General features: G+C 43.1%; 1 protein-coding gene across 7 annotated transcripts in view; it reads left to right on the forward strand.

Annotated features, from left to right (window-relative positions):
- Positions 1 to 17,281, forward strand: part of BHMG1 (basic helix-loop-helix and HMG-box containing 1) — a 484,779-nt gene extending 467,498 nt beyond the window's left edge. For all 7 annotated transcript variants that reach the window (XM_033953753.1, XM_033953748.1, XM_033953746.1 and 4 more), the window contains one exon: positions 14,997 to 17,281. In XM_033953753.1, coding sequence (XP_033809644.1) covers positions 14,997 to 15,207 — 211 coding nt within the window. In that variant the 3' untranslated portion in view covers positions 15,208 to 17,281. The remainder of the gene's footprint in view (positions 1 to 14,996) is intronic.
- The last annotated feature ends 5,853 nt before the right edge of the window (positions 17,282 to 23,134 follow it).

Raw genomic sequence — 23,134 nt, forward strand, 5'->3', positions numbered from 1 at the left:
AGGAGTTCATTTCCCCCCTTGAAAAGACAACCCTTTTTGTGAGGTAAGTATATAAAAGTAAGAGGAAAATAAGGCCGCTTTGGTTCTCAAAAGTAGTGGCCGAGAAGGTAAGGAATAAGAGGTTAGCTTTCATAAACTACAAAAGATCACAGAAAGAGGAAAACAGGCAAAAATATCTGGAAAAGTTAAGAGAGGCTGGTCGAGTAGTTAGGAAAGCAAAGATACAAATGGAAGAAAAAATAGCAGACACAGTAAAACATGGAGACAAGACATTTTTTTTAGCTATATCAGTGATGGGAAGAAGGGCAAAAGTGACATTGTGAGACTCAAAAGTGAAGGGGAGGAATATGTAGAAGCTGATAAAGAAAAGGCTGAATTGCTTAACAAATATTTCTGTTCTGTGTTCATGACTGAAGCGCTGGCAGCGGGACCACAGAAGACAAACACAAATGGGGATGAGGAGTAGTAGACCCTAATCAATATTCAGAGGGTTGTGTTCATGAGGAGCTAGCTAAATTAAAGGTACACAAAGCGATGGGGCCGGATGGTGTACATCTGAGGGTGTTGAAGGAACTTAGGGAAGTTCTAGTGATTCTGCTGACTAAATTTTTCAATGCTTCTCTAAAGTTGGGAGTGGTACCAGAGGACTGGAGAAGGGCGGATATGGTCCCTCTACACAAAAGTGAAAGTAAGGATGAAGTAGGGAATTACAGGCCAGCAAGTCTGACATCTGTGGAAGACAAATTAATGGAAACACTTTTAAAACAGAGAATGGTGAAGTTTCTGGAATTCAGTGGATTACAGGACCAGAGACAACATGGATTCACTAGAGGTAGGTCTTGTTAGACAAATCTGATCAATTTCTTTGATTGGATGACCAGAGAATTGGATAGAGGGAGCGGTGTACATAGATTTTAGCATGTGGTGTGGTGTACATAGATTTTAGCAAGGCCTTTGACAGTGTTACACACAGACATCTAATAAGTAAACTGAATGCCCTCGGGATGGGCCCCAAAGTGATGGGCTGGGTCAAGAACTGGTTGAGTAGAAGACAACAGAGGGTAATGGTTAACAGAGATCGTTCTGAGGAAAGGGATGTTACCAGTGGTGTACCTCAAGGTTCTGTTCTTGGGCCTGTTCTTTTTAACAGGTACTAGTGACCTGGATTGGCCACCGTGAGAACATGCTACTGGGCTTGAAGGACCATTGGTCTGACCCAGTAAGGCTATTCTTATGTTCTTAAGTGATATTGCTGAAGGGCTGTCAGGTAAAATTTGCCTCTTTGTGGATGATACCAAAATCTGCAATAGAGTAGAAACCCAGGATGGTGTGAATCACATGAAGAAAGTTTAAGTTTAAGTTTATTAAGTTTATTAGGATTTTATATACCGCCTATCAAAGTTTTCTAAGCGGTTTTACAATCAGGTACTCAAGCATTTTCCCTATCTGTCCCGGTGGGCTCACAATCTATCTAACGTACCTGGGGCTATGGAGGATTAAGTGACTTGCCCAAGGTCACAAGGAGCAGTGCGGGGTTTGAACCCATAACCCCAGGGTGCTGAGGCTGTAGATCCAACCACTGCACCACACACTCCTCCGAGTGTCCGAAAGACCTAGCGAAGCTTGAAGAATGGTCTGAAATTTGGCAGCTAAAATTTAATGCTAGGAAATGCAAGGTCATGCATTTGGGCTACAACAACCCAAAGGAACAATATAGTTTAGGGCAGTGATCTCAAACTTGCAGCCCGGGTGCCACATGCCAGGTAATATTTTGAGGCCCTCGGTATGTTTATCATAATCACAAAAGTAAAATAAAACTGTTTCTTATCATATGTTCTCTAGCTATAAATTACAATATTATTATTAAGACTTAGCCAAAAGGAAATATTTATAAACTATAAAGAGTTTTACCTCATGCAAAATTGTCATTTCTTTAATAAGGCAAGAGCAAAAGTGGAAATGTCCAATCAGAATGGTGCACAAAAAGTGTCTTTCAACTCATCTGATAAATCCAAATGTCTTTATTCATCCAAAATAACTCATTCATCCAAAGTAACTCAATGACTCTTTAATAAGACATTAACTATTTTTTCTGAGGCCCTCAAAGTACCTACAAATCCAAAATGTGGCCCTGCAAAGGGTTTGAGTTTGAGACCACTGGTTTAGGGGGTGAAGAACTTATATGCATGACAGAAGAGCATTACTTGTGATTGTATGTGATGATCTTAAGGTGGCCAAACAGGTTGAAAAAGTGACGGTGAAAGCTAGAAGGATGCTAGGGTGCATAGGAAGAGGTATGGCCAGTAGGAAAAAGGAGGTATTGATGTCCCTGTATAAGACTCTAGTGAGACCTCATTTAGAATATTGTGTACAGTTTTGGAGATCACACCTTCTAAAAGATATAAAAAGGATGGAGTCGATCCAGAGAAAGGCTACTAAAATGGTGTGTGTTCTTCATCATAAAGTGTATGGGCACAGACTTAAAGATCTTAATATATATACTTTAGAGGAAAGGCGGGAGAGGGGAGATATGATAGAGACTTTTAAATACCTATGTGGTATAAATGTGCACGAGTCGAGTCTCTTTCATTTTAAAAGAAGCTCTGGAATGAGAGGGCTTAGGATGAAGTTAAGAGTTGATAGGCTCAGGAGTAATCTAAGGCAATACTTTTTTACAGAAAGGGTGGTAGATGCATGGAACAGTCTTCCAGTAGATGTGATGGAGACAGAATCTGTGTCTGATTTCAAGAAAGCCTGGGATAGTCACGTGAGATCTCTTAGAGAGAGGAAAAGATAATGGTTACTGCAGATGGGCAGACTGGATGGGCCATTTGGCCTTTATCTGCCATCATGTTTCTATGTTTCTATTTTGGGGGGTTCTCCCATGCATCTGTGCCATAAATGTCAAGAACTAGATAATTTCTTTGGAAGGGTGGGGGAAATAGTTGTACATTAATGTCTATAAGTTTAATGTGCATTTTGTGTAAACTTATGTATATTGAAATTGTTTGTTTGCACTATGGTAGTTTGGAAATTTAATAAAGATTTACATAAATAATTCCTTTGGCCATGGCCATTGGCATTGCCCAAAAATTCAAACATTTTGGAAGACATTGCAGAATTATCTGCAGTCTTTGCTTGGGCATTCTCTCCCCTTTTTCTGGAAGGTATAATATTTCTTAATACAGGACAGTTGGGGGGACACTATCTGGTATTGGAGGAACAGGTTTCCTACATTAATAATATGGGAGTCTATATCAGCCTGGTATTCTTGGAAAAAGACCAAAGACTTTCTATCTATTTGGTCTCCATATTTGTTTACCCTTTCTCCCATGTTACGAAGAGGATACAGCATACCGGAACCCATCAGGATATATGCTGGAAGTGAAAATGGGAAACTGACAGGGTTGATGGTCAGTTTAGAAGAGGTATGCAAGCAGATTGATAGGCTTAAGAGCGATAAATCCCCGGGACTGGATGGCATCCATCCAAGGGTCATCAAGGAACTGAAAGGGATCATAGCTGAACTGCTTCAACTGATAGCCAACCTGTCGATCAAAATGGGAAACATTCCGGAGGACTGGAAGGTGGCAAATGTTACGCCAATCTTCAAAATAGGTTCAAGAAGAGAACCGGGAAACTACAGACCAGTGAGTCTGACCTCGGTACCGGGAAAGTTGGTAGAGGCGCTGATAAAGAACTGCATCATTGATCACCTTGACGGACACGGTCTGATGAGGACCAGCCAGCACGGTTTCAGTAAAGGCAGATCTTGTTTGACAAACTTGCTGCATTTCTTCGAGGGAGTGAACAGACATATAGACAAAGGCGACCCGGTCGACATTGTATATCTGGACTTTTCTTCAATGACAGACTCTGGAAGAGCGTTCCAGTTTTCCATCACTCTCTGGGTGAAGAAGAACTTCCTTTTGTTCATACGGAATCTATCCCCTTTCAATTTTAGAGAGTGCCCTCTCGTTCTCCCCACCTTGGAGAGGGTGAACAACATGAAGGCGTTCGACAAGGTTCAGCATAAACGGCTACTTCGGAAAATTGCGAGCCATGGAATCGAGGGTGAAATACTCATGTGGATAAAAAAACTGGCTGGAGCATAGGAAACAGAGAGTAGGGGTGAATGGACAATACTTGGACTGGAAAAGCGTCACCAGTGGGGTGCCGCAGGGCTTGGTGCTTGGACCCGTGCTCTTCAACATCTTTATAAATGATCTGGACTTAGATACGACAAGCGAGGTGATTAAATTTGCAGATGATATGAAGTTATTGAGAGTAGTGAAGACACAGGGGGATTGCGAAGATCTGCAACGTGACATAATGGAATGGGCATCGACATGGCAGATGAGGTTCAATGTGGACAAGTGTAAAGTGATGCATGTCGGTAACAAAAATCTCATGCATGAATACAGAATGTCCGGGGCGGTACTTGGAGAGACCTCCCAGGAAAGGGACTTGGGAGTTCTGATCGACAAGTCGATGAAGCCGAAAAGGGCGAACAGAATACTAGGAATGATAAAGAAGGGGATCACGAACAGATCGGAGAAGGTTATCATGCCGCTGTACCGGGCCATGGTGCGCCCTCACCTGGAGTACTACGTACAGCACTGGTCGCTGTACATGAAGAAGGACACGGTACTACTTGAAAGGGTCCAGAGAAGAGCGACGAAGATGGTTAGGAGTTTGGAGGAACTGCCGTACAGCGAAAGATTAGAGAAACTGGGCCTCTTCTCCCTCGAACAGAGGAGATTGAGAGGGGACATGATCGAAACATTCAAGGTACTGAAGGGGATAGACTTAGTAGATAAAGACATGTTGTTCACCCTCTCCAAGGTGGGGAGAACGAGAGGGCACTCTCTAAAATTGAAAGGGGATAGATTCCATATGAACAAAAGGAAGTTCTTCTTCACCCAGAGAGTGATGGAAAACTGGAACGCTCTTCCAGAGTCTGTCATTGAAGAAAACACCCTCCAATGATTCAAGACAAAGTTAGACAAGTTCCTGCTGAACAAGGACGTACCCTGATAGGGATAGTCTCAGTCAGGGCACTGGTCTTTGACCAGAGGGCCACCGCATGAGCGGACTGCTGGGCATGATGGACCACTGGTTGGGTTGGGGAGGGGATGGACTTGAAGATTTTCTGTTTTGTTTTCATTATCTTCTGGGATTACATGAATTTTTAACTGTTAAAATAGGGCCATATTGGATAAGAGTTTGGAAATTTCTGCACTACAGTGTTCCATTTGTTTCAAAGCACACCACTAACTCTGGGCTGAAGAAAAAGAGGATATGGTTAGAGGCAACATACTGCTGCAATTTTCCTTCCTCTCCCATCATGTAGTGTATTATTGAGTGAGGGGATCTGAGAGAGAAGAGATTGCCTAAAAAGGGGTAAAGGGATATGGACTTGAGGGAATATGTGTGCAATATGATCAAAAGTGAGTGAGTGAATCTGAGGAGGGAGGAGATAGATTATTAAGGAATCAGAGGTGCTGCAGTGTATGAGCAAGGGATTGGGAGAAAAAAAAGTGTAAGAGTATAGAGAGTGTAGATAGTATATTGAAAGGTGGAAAGAAAGTGAGTGAGTTGATCAGAGGTGCTATATGATGGTAGGGGATCATCACTCACTCGATCTAGGATCTCATCCTTTTCCTCCTTGGGTGGGTTCCCGTTCTCATTTTCTTTTTCTCTTCTTCCTCTGATCCCATCCTTCCCTCCCAGTATAACTCCATCCGTACTCCTACATCCCATCCTATCTGAGATTCTATCTCCATGTTGTTTCTATGAGATCCAATTTTTCTTTCCTCCATTCTCCAGATCCTTTCCCCTTTTCCTAGTTTTACCCTCCCTTCCCAATACCAATCAGTAGGATCAAATGATTTAACCTGGCACACATGTAATATCTGGTAAAGACTTTGTTTATTTTTATTTTAGTGTTGAAACATTTTTATTGAAAATAAGTGCCATACAAATTAATAAAATAACATTCAACAGAAACACCCCACCGAAAATCCCCAACCCAACCCACCTACACTACTCCCCCCCTCCCTCAACAAAGCTCCATGAGGGAACCATGACCCACAAAACAAGCCAAACCTACTACAAAACAGAACCCGGGAATCTGGATTCTTATAATCCCCGGGCCCCAGGAACCCACACAGGACCAAGTGCCATCATAACAATTCCCCCCTAATACCCAGTCAAATCACACAATACGAGAAAACCATCCCCCCAACCCCTCCTCCCTCCATCACCCAATACAAAAAAACGAAAAACATAGTCCATCCGTTATCCAATATCAAACCCTAGAAACAAAAGGAAATTCTCAGGTAACAACCCACACAACCTCCCAGTTTTGTCCCCACCATACCTCACGCCCACCAACTACCCTCCCAAGCACTCCCACCCACCCTCCACAAGACTCACAACCCATTCAAGAGCAGACTGCACCCTTTGGGATGTAAAATCTGAATATAGGGATCCCAAAGCCACAGATATCGTTGACCCCCCCTTTCCTAGAACCTTTCGCATCTCTGGCTTCTCAACATGCCAAATGGTGCACATTAGCCTGCCAAAGCCAATACCCTGGAGGCTCACAAGAAGTCCAATATTTCAAAATAATTTTCCGAGCCACCAAGGCTAGCTTACGGCATAATAGTTTATGCACCCCACCCATCGTCCCATAAGCCCCAGATAAATCCAGTACCAGTTGTTCCAGGGTGCCTGCCAGAGCCAAGCCTAGCCCAGAACATATAAATTTTAAAATCTCCTGCCAATATTGTTGTATGAGAGGACACCCTCAGAACATATGGCCAAAGGTCCCTTCCCCTCACTCGCATTTAGTACACAGCATAGACTCGGCACCCCCACAATAGTAATACTGTTGGGGCGTAAGATATGCTCTAAAAATCACCCTAAAATAACATTCCTGGAGGGACGCACTGCGGGTCAAGGCTGGAACTCCATTCATCTGTGCTTTCTAAGGTTAAAAGGGGATAGATTCCGTACAAACGTAAGGAAGTTCTTCTTCACCCAGAGAGTGGTAGAAAACTGGAACGCTCTTCCGGAGGCTTTTATAGGAGAAAACACCCACCAAGGATTCAAGACAAAATTAGAGAAGTTCCTGCTGAACCAGAACGTATGCAGGTAAGGCTAGTCTCAGTGCACTGGTCTTTGACCTAAGGGCCGCTGCAGGAGCGGACTACTGGGCACAATGGACCACTGGTCTGACCCAGCAGCGGCAATTCTTATATTCTTATTCCAGTCCCATAATGGGACCTGCAAATCTTTTTCCCATCCCCTACAATATAAACTCACGTCCTTACAAACTTCCACATTCCCCAATCCCTTATAAAGCAGACACCAACAGCACCTCCTCAATATCAAAACCAAAATATTCACGCAGGCAGGAACCAATATGGTCTCCCAACTGCCCCTGATCTAAAGTGGCCCAATAATTCTTAAGTTGACTATATGCATATACAAATTACCCCATTTTTCCCCAACCCGGCTCTGCAAGGCCGCATACTCCTCCAGATTCCCTTCCTGATTCATAATATGCTCCAACTGCCAAACCCCCTCTTGTTCCCAACTGAGAAAAGCCATATTTTCATTTCCCGGCAGAAAGGGGGAGTGCCCACATAACAGTATTTGGTCAGTGATATACAGGTCCCCATCCAAATTACATACCAGCCACTTCCACGCAACCTGCATGGATCGCACCAACAAACTCTGGCGAAATCAAGCAGGGAGCAGCGCTCTAGGGAAATGCACCAATAAAATTTGTTGCTCCAGGGCATAATAAGCACGCTCCATCTGCATTGGGGTAAACTTAGTCAACCCCAGCATCCAATCCCCTAAATGGTGCAATAAGCATGCATAATTATAGCGTTGCAAACTAGGCAGCCCAGTCCCCCTGTAAACACTGCAAGGGCAGTTTAGGCTTCTTAGCTGCTCAAACAAATTTAGAGAACATGCCAGTTACCTTATTAAGATCCTTCTGCAACAATCACAAGGGGAGTGTTTGAAATAAATAGAGCCACTTGGGCAATATCATTATCCTAATCATCTGACTCCGCCCCATCAAAGAATAATGGAAGCAATTGTCAACTTTCCAGCCAACATCTCGTATCCAGTAACATCTTAGGCACATTCAACCGATACAAGGCTTGGACATCCATAGCAATCTGGACCTAAAAGGTATCGAAATGAACCCTATGCCCACCGCAAGTAAAAGTGCGCCCCCCACCCCTCCTGGACATCACCTCATATTTAGCCAAATTAAGCCGCAATCCAACGTAATCCCCGTATTCATGCAGCAACTCCAAGAACGCTCCAGGTCCACAATATACATCAGCAAGTCATCTGCATAAGCCGCCAATTTAAACTGCTGAGCCACTACTTGAAAGCCCTTGATTTCAGGCATCACATAAACATCACTAATAAGAGGATCCAAAGTCAAGGCAAAGCGCAGCGGAAATAAAGGGCAGCCTTGCCACATCCCTCGAGAGATATCAAAAAGTTCAGATTCCAAACCATTTACCAGAATACAAGCCTGTGGGGAAGCATACAAAGCCCGCACCGCTGAGAGAAAATGGCCCCCCAATTCCATATACCTTCAAGGTCTCAAACATAAAATCCCACCGTACCGTCAAACGCTTTTTCGGCATCAAAACTGATCAACAGAGCCCTTGACCTCTGAGAGGCCCTCAACTCTAGTGACAACAGAAGTTTATGCATATTCCAGGCTATCGACCTATCCTTGACAAAACCAACTTGCGCTTCATGCAGAATCCGCAGCAGCACCTAAGCCAACCGATTCACCAGTATTTTGGCCGGCAATTTAACCTCCACGTTTAACAAAAATATCGGGTGAATTTTTTCACTGTTCCCTCTAAGCTGAGCAGGAGTCCTCCACCCACAGTCTCACCAATAGAGGGTGCTGTTTTACTGTCACATTTTTCAATTGTGAGGGACAGGCAAGTTCTGCAGGACTCCAGGGAACATACCTGTCCTTAGCGACTGAAAATATTCCACCCCCTAGTGGTAGCAATGCAGCTGGAGGACACCTGCTCAGCTTAGAGGGAACACTTATTCCCTCCGGCACCGTCTGGTCCCTGCCAGGCTTTGGGAGCACCAAAATCCGCGCAATATTCAACATCTCCGGCATGGCCCTTGCCTGGATCATTGCATTGAAAGTTTGAGCCTAAGATCTTGTAAAATTCGTTACGAAGCCCGTCCTCCCCAGGGCCTTTAACAAGGGACTCTGCACAATCGCCACATACACCTCTTCTGGTGTCACCAAGGCTTTCAATTTCGCCCACTCCTGCAAATTCACCCGGGGATGGCTTATATTCTGCAGATACATTTGCCCGCATAGTCCCCCCTCATCCAGAGGAGCATGCAATGTCCGTTAGTAATTCTGAAAGATCTCACAGATGCCCCCTATACGTGGTGACCTGATGCCCGCTCTTATTCTTCAAGGTCATTACCGTCTGTGGACCCCTCTCTGAAGTAATTAGACGAGACATCAATTTACCCCCCCTTCTGACCATAACGATATAACTGGTATTGGTAATATGCCATGGAGTTACTTGCCCGCTTGTGTAGCAACTCATTGAGAGCCACCTGGATTTCCAAATACTATCCGCTACTGACTGGGTATGACCATATTGATGACGTGCCTGCTTTAAGGCCTTATCCAAATGTAATATTTCCCGGTCCTGTGTTTTTCTCTCAAAACTAGTAAAACTTATGATGGCCCCCTGTAGCACTGCCTTAGCAGCTTCCCAAAAGAGCACCGGGTGGTCCTGATGCACTGCATTATTAAGGACATAGTTCTTCCATTGTTCTCTCAACATCACCCGAAGGGCCTCCCTCTAAGGTAAGCCAGACCAAAGCATGATCAGAGATCATTACCGCCCCAATTTCCGTTTTACTCACCGACCAAAATAACGGGCCCGACACCAATAGATAGTGGATAAGAGGAATGTGTATTATGCGCCCGTGATAAGTGGGTATAATCCCTTTCTTCTGGGTGTAACACCATCAACCAAGTCCAACAATTGGCCCAGTCACTCCTGTGATCGAGAATGCCTCCCAACACCCGCCGTCCACGATTAATCCATACCAGTGTCCCAGACGGCATTGAAGTCGCCACCTACAAATATCAGGGCTCCCTGATAGTTCAACAAAGCCGTCGCCACCATCTTTTGAAAGAGGGGATCATACCCATTTGGAGCATATAAACAACAAAAAATCAACCTCTTCCTGGCCATCACCCCCCTACAAATTACATACCTCACACCCAAGTCCTATCTACCCTCTTCTCACTTCCCTCAGAAGCCACACTGCAGCTCGAATTCTCTAGCAAAGTCCTAGGCATCATTATCGACTCTTCTCTTTCCTTCAACGACCACCTCAACTCCCTGGTAAAATCATGCTTCTTTAGCCTCCACATGCAGAGGAAAGTGAGATCCTGCTTCCGCCAACAACATTTCGCCGTCCTTGTTCAATCTATCATCCTCTCCAGACTAGACTATTGCAATTCCATCTATCTAAGTTTAACTAAAAAAAGTCTTCAAAGACTTCAGCTAATTTAGAACACTGCGGCCAAGCTGATCTACGCAAAACGCTAATTCTATCATGTTTCCCTACTTCTGTCCAAACTTCACTGGCTCCCAATAATTTTCAGAGTTCATTTCAAATGCATCTGCCTAGCTTTTAAGATCCTACATGGCATCCTCCCTCTACTAATCCCGCTTTCATGGAACTCCTCGAACCCTGACACCACCAGGCCCACCCAAAAACCTAAACTATCCTTCCCCTCGCTAAAAGGTATCTTTTATGCGGGAAAATTGGGCAAATCTTTCTTTTTCAGAATCACAGAACTCTGGAATAATCTTACCGCCCCACTACGGATTCTGGGCTCCTTCCAATTATTCCGTAAGCACCTAAAAACTAGGCTCTTCACAAAATAGTAATGTTCTCTTCCTCCCTGGACTCAACATCCAACCCTCTATGCTACTCCTTCTTTTATTAAACTCTTGTAAACCGTGCCGAGCTCTATAATTATGGAGAGGCTGTGGTATATAAACTTAAGGTTTAGTTTAGTTCTAACAATTCAAGATTAGTCACTACCTCTTTTCGGAACAAAATAGCTACCCCTCTCTTTTTGTCCACCCCATCTGCTGCCACATAATCCCCCACCCATCAGCGTTTAAGCTAACTATGTTCCTTCCCGTCTGAGTTTCCTGCAGTAGGGCCACATCAACCCAATGGCACTGTAAATGTTGCAATATTTTGGACCATTTGATCGGCAAGTTTATACCACCCACGTTCCAGGTGACCACCTTAACTATTACTCACCAGAGACACAATCTCCCTGCTGCTCACTACCCCACACCCCAACGCAGTCAGCCCAGCCTCCAACTGTGTACCCCTCCGGATGGAATATGACCAATCCCAACAACCCCCCTCCCCAACCCATACCCCTCCTCCTCCCCCCCAGTCCCCTCCCCCTGCCATCTCCAACCCCATCTCCTGCCATCTCCAGCCCCATCTATGGCTGGAGCTGTCAATTCAAGGAAGGCCCACCAGTAGCAAGGCCGCAGCAATCTCCCCACTCATACATTCCCATTCGTACTTCCCCACTCACCCCCTACTCCTCAACAGCCTGCAGACCCCTATACAAATAGACACCCCCACCCATCCCCATGTACCACACTCACACTATCCCAAACACAAACTGCACCCACTCAATTAGTCCCCCTCAAACCCAGAATTCCTACACAAGGAATGAAACAAAGAAAACAGTCCAGCACAAGTTCTCCACCACTACATCAGGGCAATCAGCCAACCGCGGGTTCAGCTGGTACACCTCATCGCTGTCGTGGGTGCACTCTCTGACACTTAGCTGGATGGTCTCCTCCATCTCGCCGTCCAGCCGCACTGCTCACGTCTGCTGGTACTGCAACCCCCAACAGTTCCTTTAAGGCATTCCAAGCCTCCGCCAGGGTTTTAACCCTCTTGTGTACCGATCTGATGGTTATCAACATGGCAAATGGAAACTGGCAGCAGTATTTATAGCCAGCCTGCTGAAGATATCTGGTGACTCCTTGAAAATTCCACCGTTTCTGCAGGGTGATGGCTGCTAGATCTCGAAAACCAGTTACCGGCAGCCCATTCCACACATAATCACTACGGCGTCTGATCGTTTGTAGAATAGTTTCCTTGACAGCAAAAGAGGTAAAGAAAAGAACAATATCCCTGGAGAGGTTTCCCTGTGCTCGTCCAAGGGCTCTATGTACCCTTTCAATCTGCACTCCAGGGCCTCCCATGGGCTCTTCCTGTGCTAGCCGCAGTAGATTCTCACAGATTGCTTGCGCCACATGCCGCACGTCTTTAAATTTCTCCTCCTCAGGCACCCCTTGCAGCTGCAGATTACATCCTCCAGTTTGTCCCAAATGTCCACAACATCTTTCTGGAGAGCTGCCACCTCACCCTGCGTGCCAGTGAGGTCCTCCACCACTGCATCCACTCTTGTCTCCAGCTCTCCTTGCTGACGGGTCACTTCCTGCAGCTCCTGCTTTATATCTACTACCACTTGTTTAATGTCAGTGCGGATTAACCATATGTCTTCCCGCAAACTTGCCAACAGTTCAGTAAAGCCGCCCAACTCCAGGGGGGCTGCACACACCATCCTGCAGCCTTGCTCCATGGTATGCACCTCCGTGCTGCACTCTGCTGCCTGTCCCAGCACCATCTTGGATGCGCTTGGGGATCCAGGCTGTTTTTCATTGCCCGCTCCTGGTTTGCCGTTGGCATACTTAAAATTCTCCAGTTTGCGCCAGGTAGATGTGGCCATCGTGCATTCCCTCAGGAGCAAAGTGGGGAAGCAAATATGCTCTTTTTCACCGCTGTATAAGCACTTTGAACATCGGCCTTGACGGAACTTCAGCCCCTAGTGACCTGCCACATCGATGACATCACTTACTCCTACATTTTGATTTTAATCTTTTAAATTAATTTAATAAACAAATATATGCATGGATTTTTCCCTCTTCCTCCTGTCAGCCTATGTATAGGTTAATTTGTGAAAAAGGACTTTTATAAGATTGTATCGGCCTGTAAAGACGTTCCCAGGGGCATAGTTTGATCAGAGAAGTTGTTACAATGTACTGACATTTTCAGAAAAGTAAATTGTACATCAAGAGTTGTATATTTGTAAAAATAAATAGGCACCTATGTTGTCATTGTAAAATAGGCACCTTTTTGGACATGTTGTAAAGGCATCCTGTTATAAAATCAAGCCCATAACGTACTTTTTGTTGTTTTTGTTTGTTTGTTTGTTTTTTGCAACAGTGTTAAAATTAATTTGATGCCTTTACATTAGATGGTCTTATAACTGTAAATGGAAATAATTTGCTGTTCGGTATGAGAGCAGATCCCTAAATCTGTTTTCTTGTCAAACAACCCTGTACTATTTCAAGTTGGCTACCGGAGGAAGTGATCAGGCAGAGTACGGTACAGGGATTCAAACAGGGATTGGACGAATTCCTGAGGGATAAAGGGATCGTGGGATACTGAGGGAGGAGCTGGGATGTAACACAAGTATAAAAAGCTAATAAGTATAGAAACCCAACCAGGTCGTGCATGCGCAAGACCAGAGGGTTAGGACTTCGATGGGAAGATGGGACTTCAATGGGAAGCCAAGGTGGCAGGGGAGCCCCTTCTGGTGATTCAGACAGGTCGTGACCTGTTTGGGCCGCCGCGGGAGCGGACTGCCGGGCAGGATGGACCTATGGTCTGACCCGGCGGAGGCACTGCTTATGTTCTTATGTAAAAGAAAAAAAAATGAGCTCAAGCCTGCCAAAAATTAGATTTCTCTGCCCTGTTATAGGAAAGTTTTCTTGCATTATTTTTTCTATTTTTGCTTGAGGACAACCATAAGCTACAGTAGGTACTCCTGCATGTATTACTCAGAGAAAGCAGGGTTGGTTACTTGAGCCCTGATGACAGCACTATAAGTTAGGTGGCAGTAGGTGCCCCTACTGCTGCCTAACTTAATTGTTTTAATTGGTTCAGTCAACGAAGTAATTGACTGCACCAATTAAAACACCATTTTTAAAAAATGGAGGTGCTTGTAGGCGCCTCCAAGAACGGCACTGTTGTTCAGACTAAGGAGGTGCCATGCAGCACCTGAGGCCACTGTAGACATGGATAGCACCAGAAGTGACCTTAGGCACCTCTGTAGACGTGATTCTCATCAAAGGTAAGCGCCAGAAATGTAGGCCTTTAAACCCCTGGCCTACATTTCCAGCACCTATTTTTCACATGGTGCCATTATGTGATTGAAAGTGGGTTGGCACTGCTTTTGTAAGCAGTTGCTGATTATGGCGCCTTTTGAAGAATCTGGCCCTTCTTCTCTAGAGAGAGCAGTTCAGCAGTAACACTTATCCATCCTTCCTTCTTCCCTCCTTCTATGAATTTGAGCTCATTAGCTCATACAAGAGTAAGGCATGTTAAGATTGTTTCTGGAGCATGCACACTAATCCATCTAAAATTTCTAAGAAAGATTTGGAAGGGAGAATCTATTTGGTCTGGTGAACTGTTGTCCTCGGAGATCATGTATTAAAGGTGAGGAACCCTGTTTTAGAGAATCTGGTTATTGAGCTACCCAGACCTAAAAGTGATTATATGTCTCTTTGCCCATCCTCAGAGCTGTCTGGTTTCTAAGATAAGTTTTCTTTTCCTGTGTACTGCCCTTAATCCCTCCAGTCATAGAGGTGACAGGTTTAATAGCCCATTGCCAATTCCCAAGCCATTCAATGCTAGAACTGAAATGTTTGTACCAATCCTTCAGCCATCCAGTCCTAGTAGTGAAAGATTTCAGATCACTAAGCAAGTCTAGCAAGTGGTCCGATCTTCATGTCTGCTTCTGCAGCACTTCTGTCATAATCATCTTCCTTTTGCTTTTCTTCCAGCATCAAGGCTCGGAAGTTCAGCCGACTACACAATCGGGTAATGAGGCAGGACCATGTCTCTAGTGAGGAGGAGGAGGAGGTAACTCCAAAGCCCCTGCATCTCCTGCTTGCGGAGAAGACTCTGTATTCAGTGGACTTTCACCGGTTTGTACCATCGCCCCTTTACCACCAGTACTGTGCCTCTCTGCACCCAACCTCTTACACAATATAAAGGGATGCATAAAACAAGAGACTACAGGATAAGAAAGTCTTTGGAAGTATCCTAGAACTACAGCCACAGTATAAGATTGAATCCAGCACAACTTGTTTGACACCCTACCTTCAACTAGCTGGTATGATTTAACTCCCTGTTCAACTTCTCTTCTAGGATGTCCCGATGAAGGAGGGACATTTGAAAGCATGGGGTGGGGTAGCCGCTGAAGAAAGCATCTATCCAGTACTCCTTGATGCTTTTAGTCTCAGTTTCCATTCTGTTTCAATAAAACTCCAGAGCAGATATGGTTGGATTTTCATTGTGAATCTCCTTATGTGTCGGGAGTTTTTCTGAATAGCTATTTCTGCCCAGTCAATTTTGAAGGAACGGCATTCCTTCTCATAGCAAGTAAACATAACAGTGAGTCTGTTCTGGTATTAGTTTTCCTTATGGATCCATCATTTTCGACCCATCTGGTTCTTTTTTCTTCTTCTTCTTTTTCTATTTTCTTTCCTTTTTGCATCTTTGGATTTGTTTAACTGGAGCCAGCAAACCACATGCTATCTGAAGAGGGCAGTTTATCATTTATCTAGCCCAGCCTCACAAGCTGTTGTGAGAACCTGGTACAAATGCACCCCAAGTTTTGATCACTAACCACTAATCATAACTGTTGTACCCCTCCTGAAACTGTATGCTGTCTGTGCAGCATTCTGAACCCTAGTTAGCCAGAGAAGAAAATGCCTGATTCAGAAACTCAATCTACATGGCAGCGCACATAGAGAATGACTTGGGGACAGAATTTGTCCCCATCCCCGCAGATAACCTCGGGAAAACATTCTGTGTTATTTTTTACTGTCTATCTCAACCTCAGTCCTTCTACACCAGCATTCTTCAATGCAAAGCTTGAGGGTCATTGGCTGTGCCCATTCATACTCTGATTCTTATCTCTGTCTTTAAAGAATAACAGGGATGGTTTCCCGTGGGAACAAGGACAAATTCTGTCCTTGTGTCATTCTCTAGGCACACACAGTACTACTTTGAAGATGCCAACCAACCTGGTTCTCATTCTGATTGTAATTGTGAAATAACACAGTTTCTTTCCATCTTGTAGGTAAAAAATAGTGCAATTGACTTGAAGATCTAACAAAATATTTAAATATAAAGTTTAAAGCACATCTGGCAGTTTTCAGGAGAAATCTACAGTGCTACCAAATGTATCTAAAATGGAGGGAAACAAACCAAGTACATAGAATACACCTCCTCCCTCTCCCCCCCCCTCCGCCCCAGATATTTTAACTCTGTGGTCAGCATTACTTTAAATGCCAACTACAATTTTTTAAAGTTGTACCCAGATATTCAGCTCTGAATATCCAAGTATAATGTATCCACAGGAACTTATCCAGGTACTTAGATTATTTTTGTTGTCCTAACTCATCCTGATAGTTATCTGGGTACTGGCACTGAACATCAGCAGTACCCTGATAACCTCTGGCTCTGCCTGGACCATTCTAGCACTACTGAATAGTGCCAGAGTGCTCAGTAAAGATTTTCAATGAATTATCTAGGTAATTCTGCTGAAAATCAGGGTATGGGCCTGGTGAATGGCACTTTACCAGGTAGGAGCTGCTCCTATCCAGGCAAATGCCGCTGAATATTGGAGCCATAACATATTTACCCCACCCCCTTTACAAAACCATGCAAAAGGTTTTTAGCGCCAGCCAGCGTGTTGAATCCTCTGTGCTGCTCCAATGCTCATAGGAACTCTGACAGAACAGCGCAAAAAACCTCTTGCGCAGTTTTGTAAAAGAGAGGGAGGGGTTAACGTCTAATGACATAACAAAACTCAATGCCTTAATTCCCTGATGAAGGTTTCAGTTGGGAAACCAAAACATTATATTTTTTAAGCATTCATTTTCTTTGTGAATTGCCTAACTTGACTCTCTTTGTTCCATGCAGAAAGCTACTTTTAACTTTTTGGGGGGGATGAAACTCTTCCAAAAAGTAGATTTTCTGATACAAGTAGAAATATTTTGAGGAAACAGCTGCATTTTAAAAATTATAGCAATAAAAAACGATTCAGCTTGTATATCACATCATGTCCTTTATTTTGTTTCTGGTGATATTCCATGCTTCTTATATATATATATATATATATATATATATATATATATATATGTCTTAGTTTCTGTTCACAGAATTTAATGTTATGGGTGGAGACCTGGGACCTTAGGCAAGAGCAAATAAACTCCATATATGACAGGATTCATATGTTTGGGCAAAAATGTCCTCAGTAAAATGGTGATCAGAGTAAATGCAGGAAGGGTTTGGTTTGACCAGCAGAAATAGAAGCAGTTGCCAACCCTGGCAATCCTGTGTCATCTGGTAGTAACTAGCACTAAAACTCAGGCAAAAAACTGGGAAAGAGAGGAATTGCAAACAGCCTTAAGTCTCCCACCAGGGCTTGGATTGCATCACATTATTTATTAAAGGATTCATATAAATTAACTGTTTTGGTCTGGTTCAGGCCTTTTATGTTGAAGTTTCATCTTTTCTTGTTTTCTATAGCTTGTTTAAATTGTATATATAGGCAATCTTCACATGAAACTCAGTTTCCAGAGACCTAGCAGCAATGAACCTCTTAACATCACTCCCTTCCTGTCACCTCTCCATCACACTATGTGCTTTTCAATTTTGGTTCCTTTCAGCCATGTGTAATTTTTAGGAACATTCCATAGATTAGGTTCAAAAAGTTTATAGAGCTGTTTATGCCTGTTAATATATCTAGCTGTTTTGGAATTCTTCTAATATAGTACTTTGTGTTTTACTTTTCAAAATAAAGAGCCTGTGATGTTTCTTATTCATGACTGGTTTTGTAATAGAACCCTAGCATTTTTGAGTCACATGAACATAGGGCAGCTGTAGAATGTAACTGTGAAGTCAGAATACCCCCCAAACAGTAGTGCATGAAAAGAAATCAATAGAACTGGAATGACAGCTTGCCCCAAATTTACTTGAATTAAATAATATCTACAGTAATGAAGTTCAAGGTATTTTCTCTGATGTTGAAAATGCATGAAAATGATATTAAAAAAAAGCAATAAAAGTCATATGTGCTCTGATCTTGCTCTACCTGTATGATTTTGCACTGTATAATGCATTCTATTTAAGTAGCCATTGTATTTTTATTATTTTCAGGGTGCTAATGCAATCTGCTAAAAATGCAGCTTCCAATCCCATGCATATATCATCCCTGCATGGGATTTCCCTTAGAAAATTAAAGGGCTGCCTGCAGCACTGGTACAAAATTACCTGTGGAATCCCTGTATGTGGCTGGTTGATTCCACCTTCTTCCTAAGTCTAAAACACATATTCATGTTGCGGATACACAGGAGTTTGTACTTGAGCTGTTGCTTCCCATTTTCTACGAAACTGCAGAAAGGTATCACTTTAAGAACTTGAAATAATAATAATAACAGTTTATATACCGCAGGACCGTGAAGTTCTATGCGGTTTACAATGATTAAAAGGTATTACAGATCGAGTGGAATAAACAAAGTTCAGAGTTAGTGAATAACAGTTCTAAAGATCATTTGTTGATGACTAAGATTGTACAGGTCAGTTACCTAAGTACTTCAGGAACAGATGTGTTTTTAGGCGTTTCCTGAATTCCCTATAAGTAGTAGGCACGAGCAGTTGTTCCAGGTCTTTACCCCATAATGCTGCTTGATGTGAGAAAAGATGTTGGTGATGACTTTTAAATTTACAACCTCTAACTGGTGGAGAAACAAAGTTCGGATGTGAGGTTCTCCTAAATCTGTTGGTTGTGAAGGAGAAAAGGTCTGTTATATATTTAGGGGCTAAGCCGTAAAGTACCTTGAAGCAAAAACAACCAAACTTGAATTTCACACGTGCCTCCATCGGCAGCCAGTGCAGAAGTCAATAGGAAGGTGTCACGTGATCAAACTTCTTCAGTCCACAAAGTAACCTAACCGCTGCATTTTGTACCAGTTGCAATCGCCGCATGTTCTTCTGGTAGAGTGCCAAGTAGGCGATGTTACAATAATCGAGTTGACTCAGTATGAGGGATTGTACCAGAATTCTAAATGATGAGACATCGAAGTAAGCTCTGATTGACTGAAGCTTCCAGAGGATGAGAAAGATCTTTCTAATCAGGGAGTCTACCTGGTCTTTCATGGTCAGGCTCTGGTCCAGTGTTACTCCCAATATCTTCATAGTGGGTTGAATGGGATAACTAAGGTTATTGATGCACAATGATGCTTTAGTGTCAAGTAGGCATGGCGATGCAATAAAAAATTTTGTTTTCTCTGAATTTAGCTTTAGTCTGAATTCAGTCATCCATTGTTCCATCCGATTTAGTGCTTCTGTTGCTTTGGGGGTGACTTCTGAGATAGAGGTAGTAAATGGGATAATTATCGTGAAGTCATCAGCATAGCTAAATAGTTTTATCCCTAGTTGGGCCAATAGCGCACCCAATGAGGCCATATAAACATTGAAGAGCAGTGAGGATAATGGTGATCCCTGTGGCACACCAGATAGATTGCTCCATGTATCAGAGAGATCGTAATTAAAACGGACTTGGACTTGAAACACCTATTATTATCCAATTGCACTTATGCTTCCAGAAGTCTTGGTACCTTATCCTTAAACAACCATTCAACTCATTCACTCCATTCTGAGATAAAGCCAATACCCAAACTTTATATCAGACAACCCCCCTTTTCTCACTTAAACTATATTAAGCTTTCAGTTGTACAATTTTACAACATTAATATCCTTCCCTTAATTAGGAAAATGCCAGTTCCCCTTTTAACAGCCAGGGGGAAGGAATAATACAGCAGAGGATTGGCACCAAAACATTTTTCATCCCAGATTTCCAACATTAACAGTCTGGGCATTGGCCGTTTCAGAGGAGGAGGAAAGCCTGCAGTAGGGCTTCCCTGCGATAGACATCGGCCTCTGTCCAGGGGTTATCCTGCATTGCCAGGGCCCGCAGTCCTCTTAGACAGCCCAGCTTCTGCATCTCCCTCATTCTGCCTATCTGGATCCTCTGATGTTCAGATACTGCAAGGATTTCATACTTCCTGAGAAGCCATCCAGGGTTTCCAGCTGGTTGTCTCGTATATGAAGGGTCTGTAGCTGAACCAGCCCTTCCAAGCCTTCTAGGTGTCTGATCATATTTTATTTGTGATTTAATTTCTTTATTAGTTTTATAATTTTGACAAACAAAATCAAAATATATGGAAAATTATCATGGAATTAGAAATATCATTAAATGTATCAATCTATATAATTCAAAAAAAGGAAAAAAAAAAAAAATTAATTACATGATATAGTTAGTCCACAATCAATGGAGACGGTGCTGAAATTGCTGAAAATTAACAAAGAATTTATAATCAGGAAAACCAAAAGGAGGCTCTACTGCCTTGGAACATTGCTTATAAACGGTCAGAGAATCAGAATTAATTATCACTTACTATCTTGAGAAGAAATAAATTTTGATAACTTGCTGCGGTTCGTAAAAAACATATCTGATCTCTTTATATTTCATTACACATTTACAGGGGGTACCTCAGAACAAAGGTCGCCCCCATCTGAACCACCTTAGGTCTCAGCAAGAGAAACTGTTTCCTTCTCCTCTGTGTTGGTCGTGAAACATCTGGGTACATTCTTATAATATTAGTCATAAAGGGAACATCTTTATATTTGAAGAATATTTTCAACATCCATTCCCTATCTGATTGAATAGCAAATTGTACTAATAATGTTGCTGGTACCTGAGTCTCAGTTTCCGACCTCTCCAGGAAATCAGTTAAATCCAAACTATCTGCAGATAAATTCTGCTGATTGGGATTCTGAGACCTAAATCTCATAGGTAAATAATATATTTTAGAGAGAGGTGGAAGTGAGGAATCAGGTACTTTCAAAACTTCACTTAGATAACGCTTAAACATATCTTTTGCCGTTATGGAAAATAATTTTGGAAAATTAATAACTCACAAATTACTTCTCCTAATGGAGTTTTCCACCATTTCTTGTTTGAAATGTAAACTTGCACTATCTTTAACCCAAGTTAGTGCTTGCGTTTCTAATGACTTTATTCTGGTGTCGTAGTCATCTGTTTTATTTTCCAATAACGTTACTCTATTCTTCAAATCCAAGTTTTCTGATAGTACCGCAGTACAATTTTGGGAAAGTTGCTGTATCTGGTTCCCCAGAGTAAACTGGAGATTTGAAATAGCTTCCCAAAGTGTTTCCATGTTGAAGACTTTAGGTTTAGGAAAGGGCAAAAACTCAGCCCTGGTTACCCCTGGTAAACTCAAAGTACTTGCATTTGCTGCAGTTAATGTTGAAACAATTTTGGTCTGATCCTCTTCTCCTCGCGGCTGCTTAGTTGGAACCGCACACTCCCCCTGCTTCAGTATGGCTCCGGGAACTTCGTCCTGCCGGGCAAGCAGGAAAGCATCCTGTATACCACTCGGCGACGGCTGCTCCTCTCCCAGCACTTCAGCTTCTGATTTCGTCGCATCAGGGCGGGCCAGAGGACTCCGTTCCTCCGAAGAGAAGCTGACACCCTTAAAGGAGGTAAAAGGCGCCTCAGCTAGCGCTTCCCCTCCAGCCAAGGTATTGCTCTCCGGATACTCTCGCATCCCATGGCTTTGCTGCACGAACTCGTCCATCGGGCCAACTGTAGGAAATCGTTCACCTGGTTGCCCCAGGCGCTTAGATTTTCTTTTAACCATTCCTGGTTAGGAAAAATAGAGCAAGTCCGCTACAATGTCGACGTGCTGCTAAGAACCGCCATCTTGTCAAGCTCCGCCTCACCGTGTCTGATCACATTTTGACCCAGGTAGAGGTTGCACAGGTTGGGAAGAAGGACTCCTGCTGTGCTCTCTAGCCTATTTCCTCGGAGTTCTAGAGTCTGCAGATTTTCCAGCTTCGCACAATTCACTCTTTAGAATGTGGATATTTTATTCCCATTAAGATTACGCGACTCTAGACTGGGGTGGCTGATGCCTCCAAGTTCTCTGATGTGGTTATAGCTAAAATTGGCAATCTGCAGATAGGGCAGTTCGTTCAACTGTATGTGCAAGAGCCCGTTCTGGTCCGCTTTCAACCACAGCAGATGGAGTTCAGCGATGAAATGTCCTGCAAGTGATTCTGAGAGACTTGACATAATGCAAATAAATGTATGACGAGAGGAGGTTGATGTCCGTCAAGTCACGATCCCTCAGCTCCACTTTGACGTAGGTTAGCTTTAAAGTTAGCTTTTATTTTTACATCAATTATAGTCATGTAACATTCAAAGTCAAAACTATGGAAGCATCTTTTCAACAAAATATAGGAGATTTCATCAGTTTTCTGTTACATAGATCTTTTTGGACCCCTATTAGGTTGCACAAGTTAGACAGTTCTAAATCTAATAGATGCTGGCATTGTCATCTGGACATAGGGACACTGGGTCATCTGTTGTTCTATTGTCCTTTGATACTTAACTTTTGGAGGTCAATATGGGGTACGATCAACAACATATTGGAATCAATTCCACTGACGTATGAGGCGTTATTACATGTTAAACCCCCTATGGATCGTTATAAATGCTGCCTTTTTCTTGTCATGACCGGGATAACCCGAAATTGGAAGAACTATGACTGCCTAAATTTTCCTTTCTGGTAGGCAAATTTGTGCTCCATCTATAGATATGAAAAAATGAATGCTGATAGTTTGGGGCACAGTAATTTATTTAAGCTGGTTTGGGGGCCGTTGACCCGTTGACATCATATATTACCTCACTATAGTAGGTCTTTGATTATGAGTCAGTTTTGGTCTATTTTCATACACATCCAGGAAAGGGGGGGCTATTTCTGTCCTAATTTGACTTTTGAGTATGTCCACCTGGGGTGGGAGGAGGGTGGGAGGATATTTT

Source organism: Geotrypetes seraphini, chromosome 8 (assembly GCF_902459505.1).
Source record: "Geotrypetes seraphini chromosome 8, aGeoSer1.1, whole genome shotgun sequence".
NCBI classification, from domain to species: Eukaryota; Metazoa; Chordata; class Amphibia; order Gymnophiona; family Dermophiidae; genus Geotrypetes; species Geotrypetes seraphini.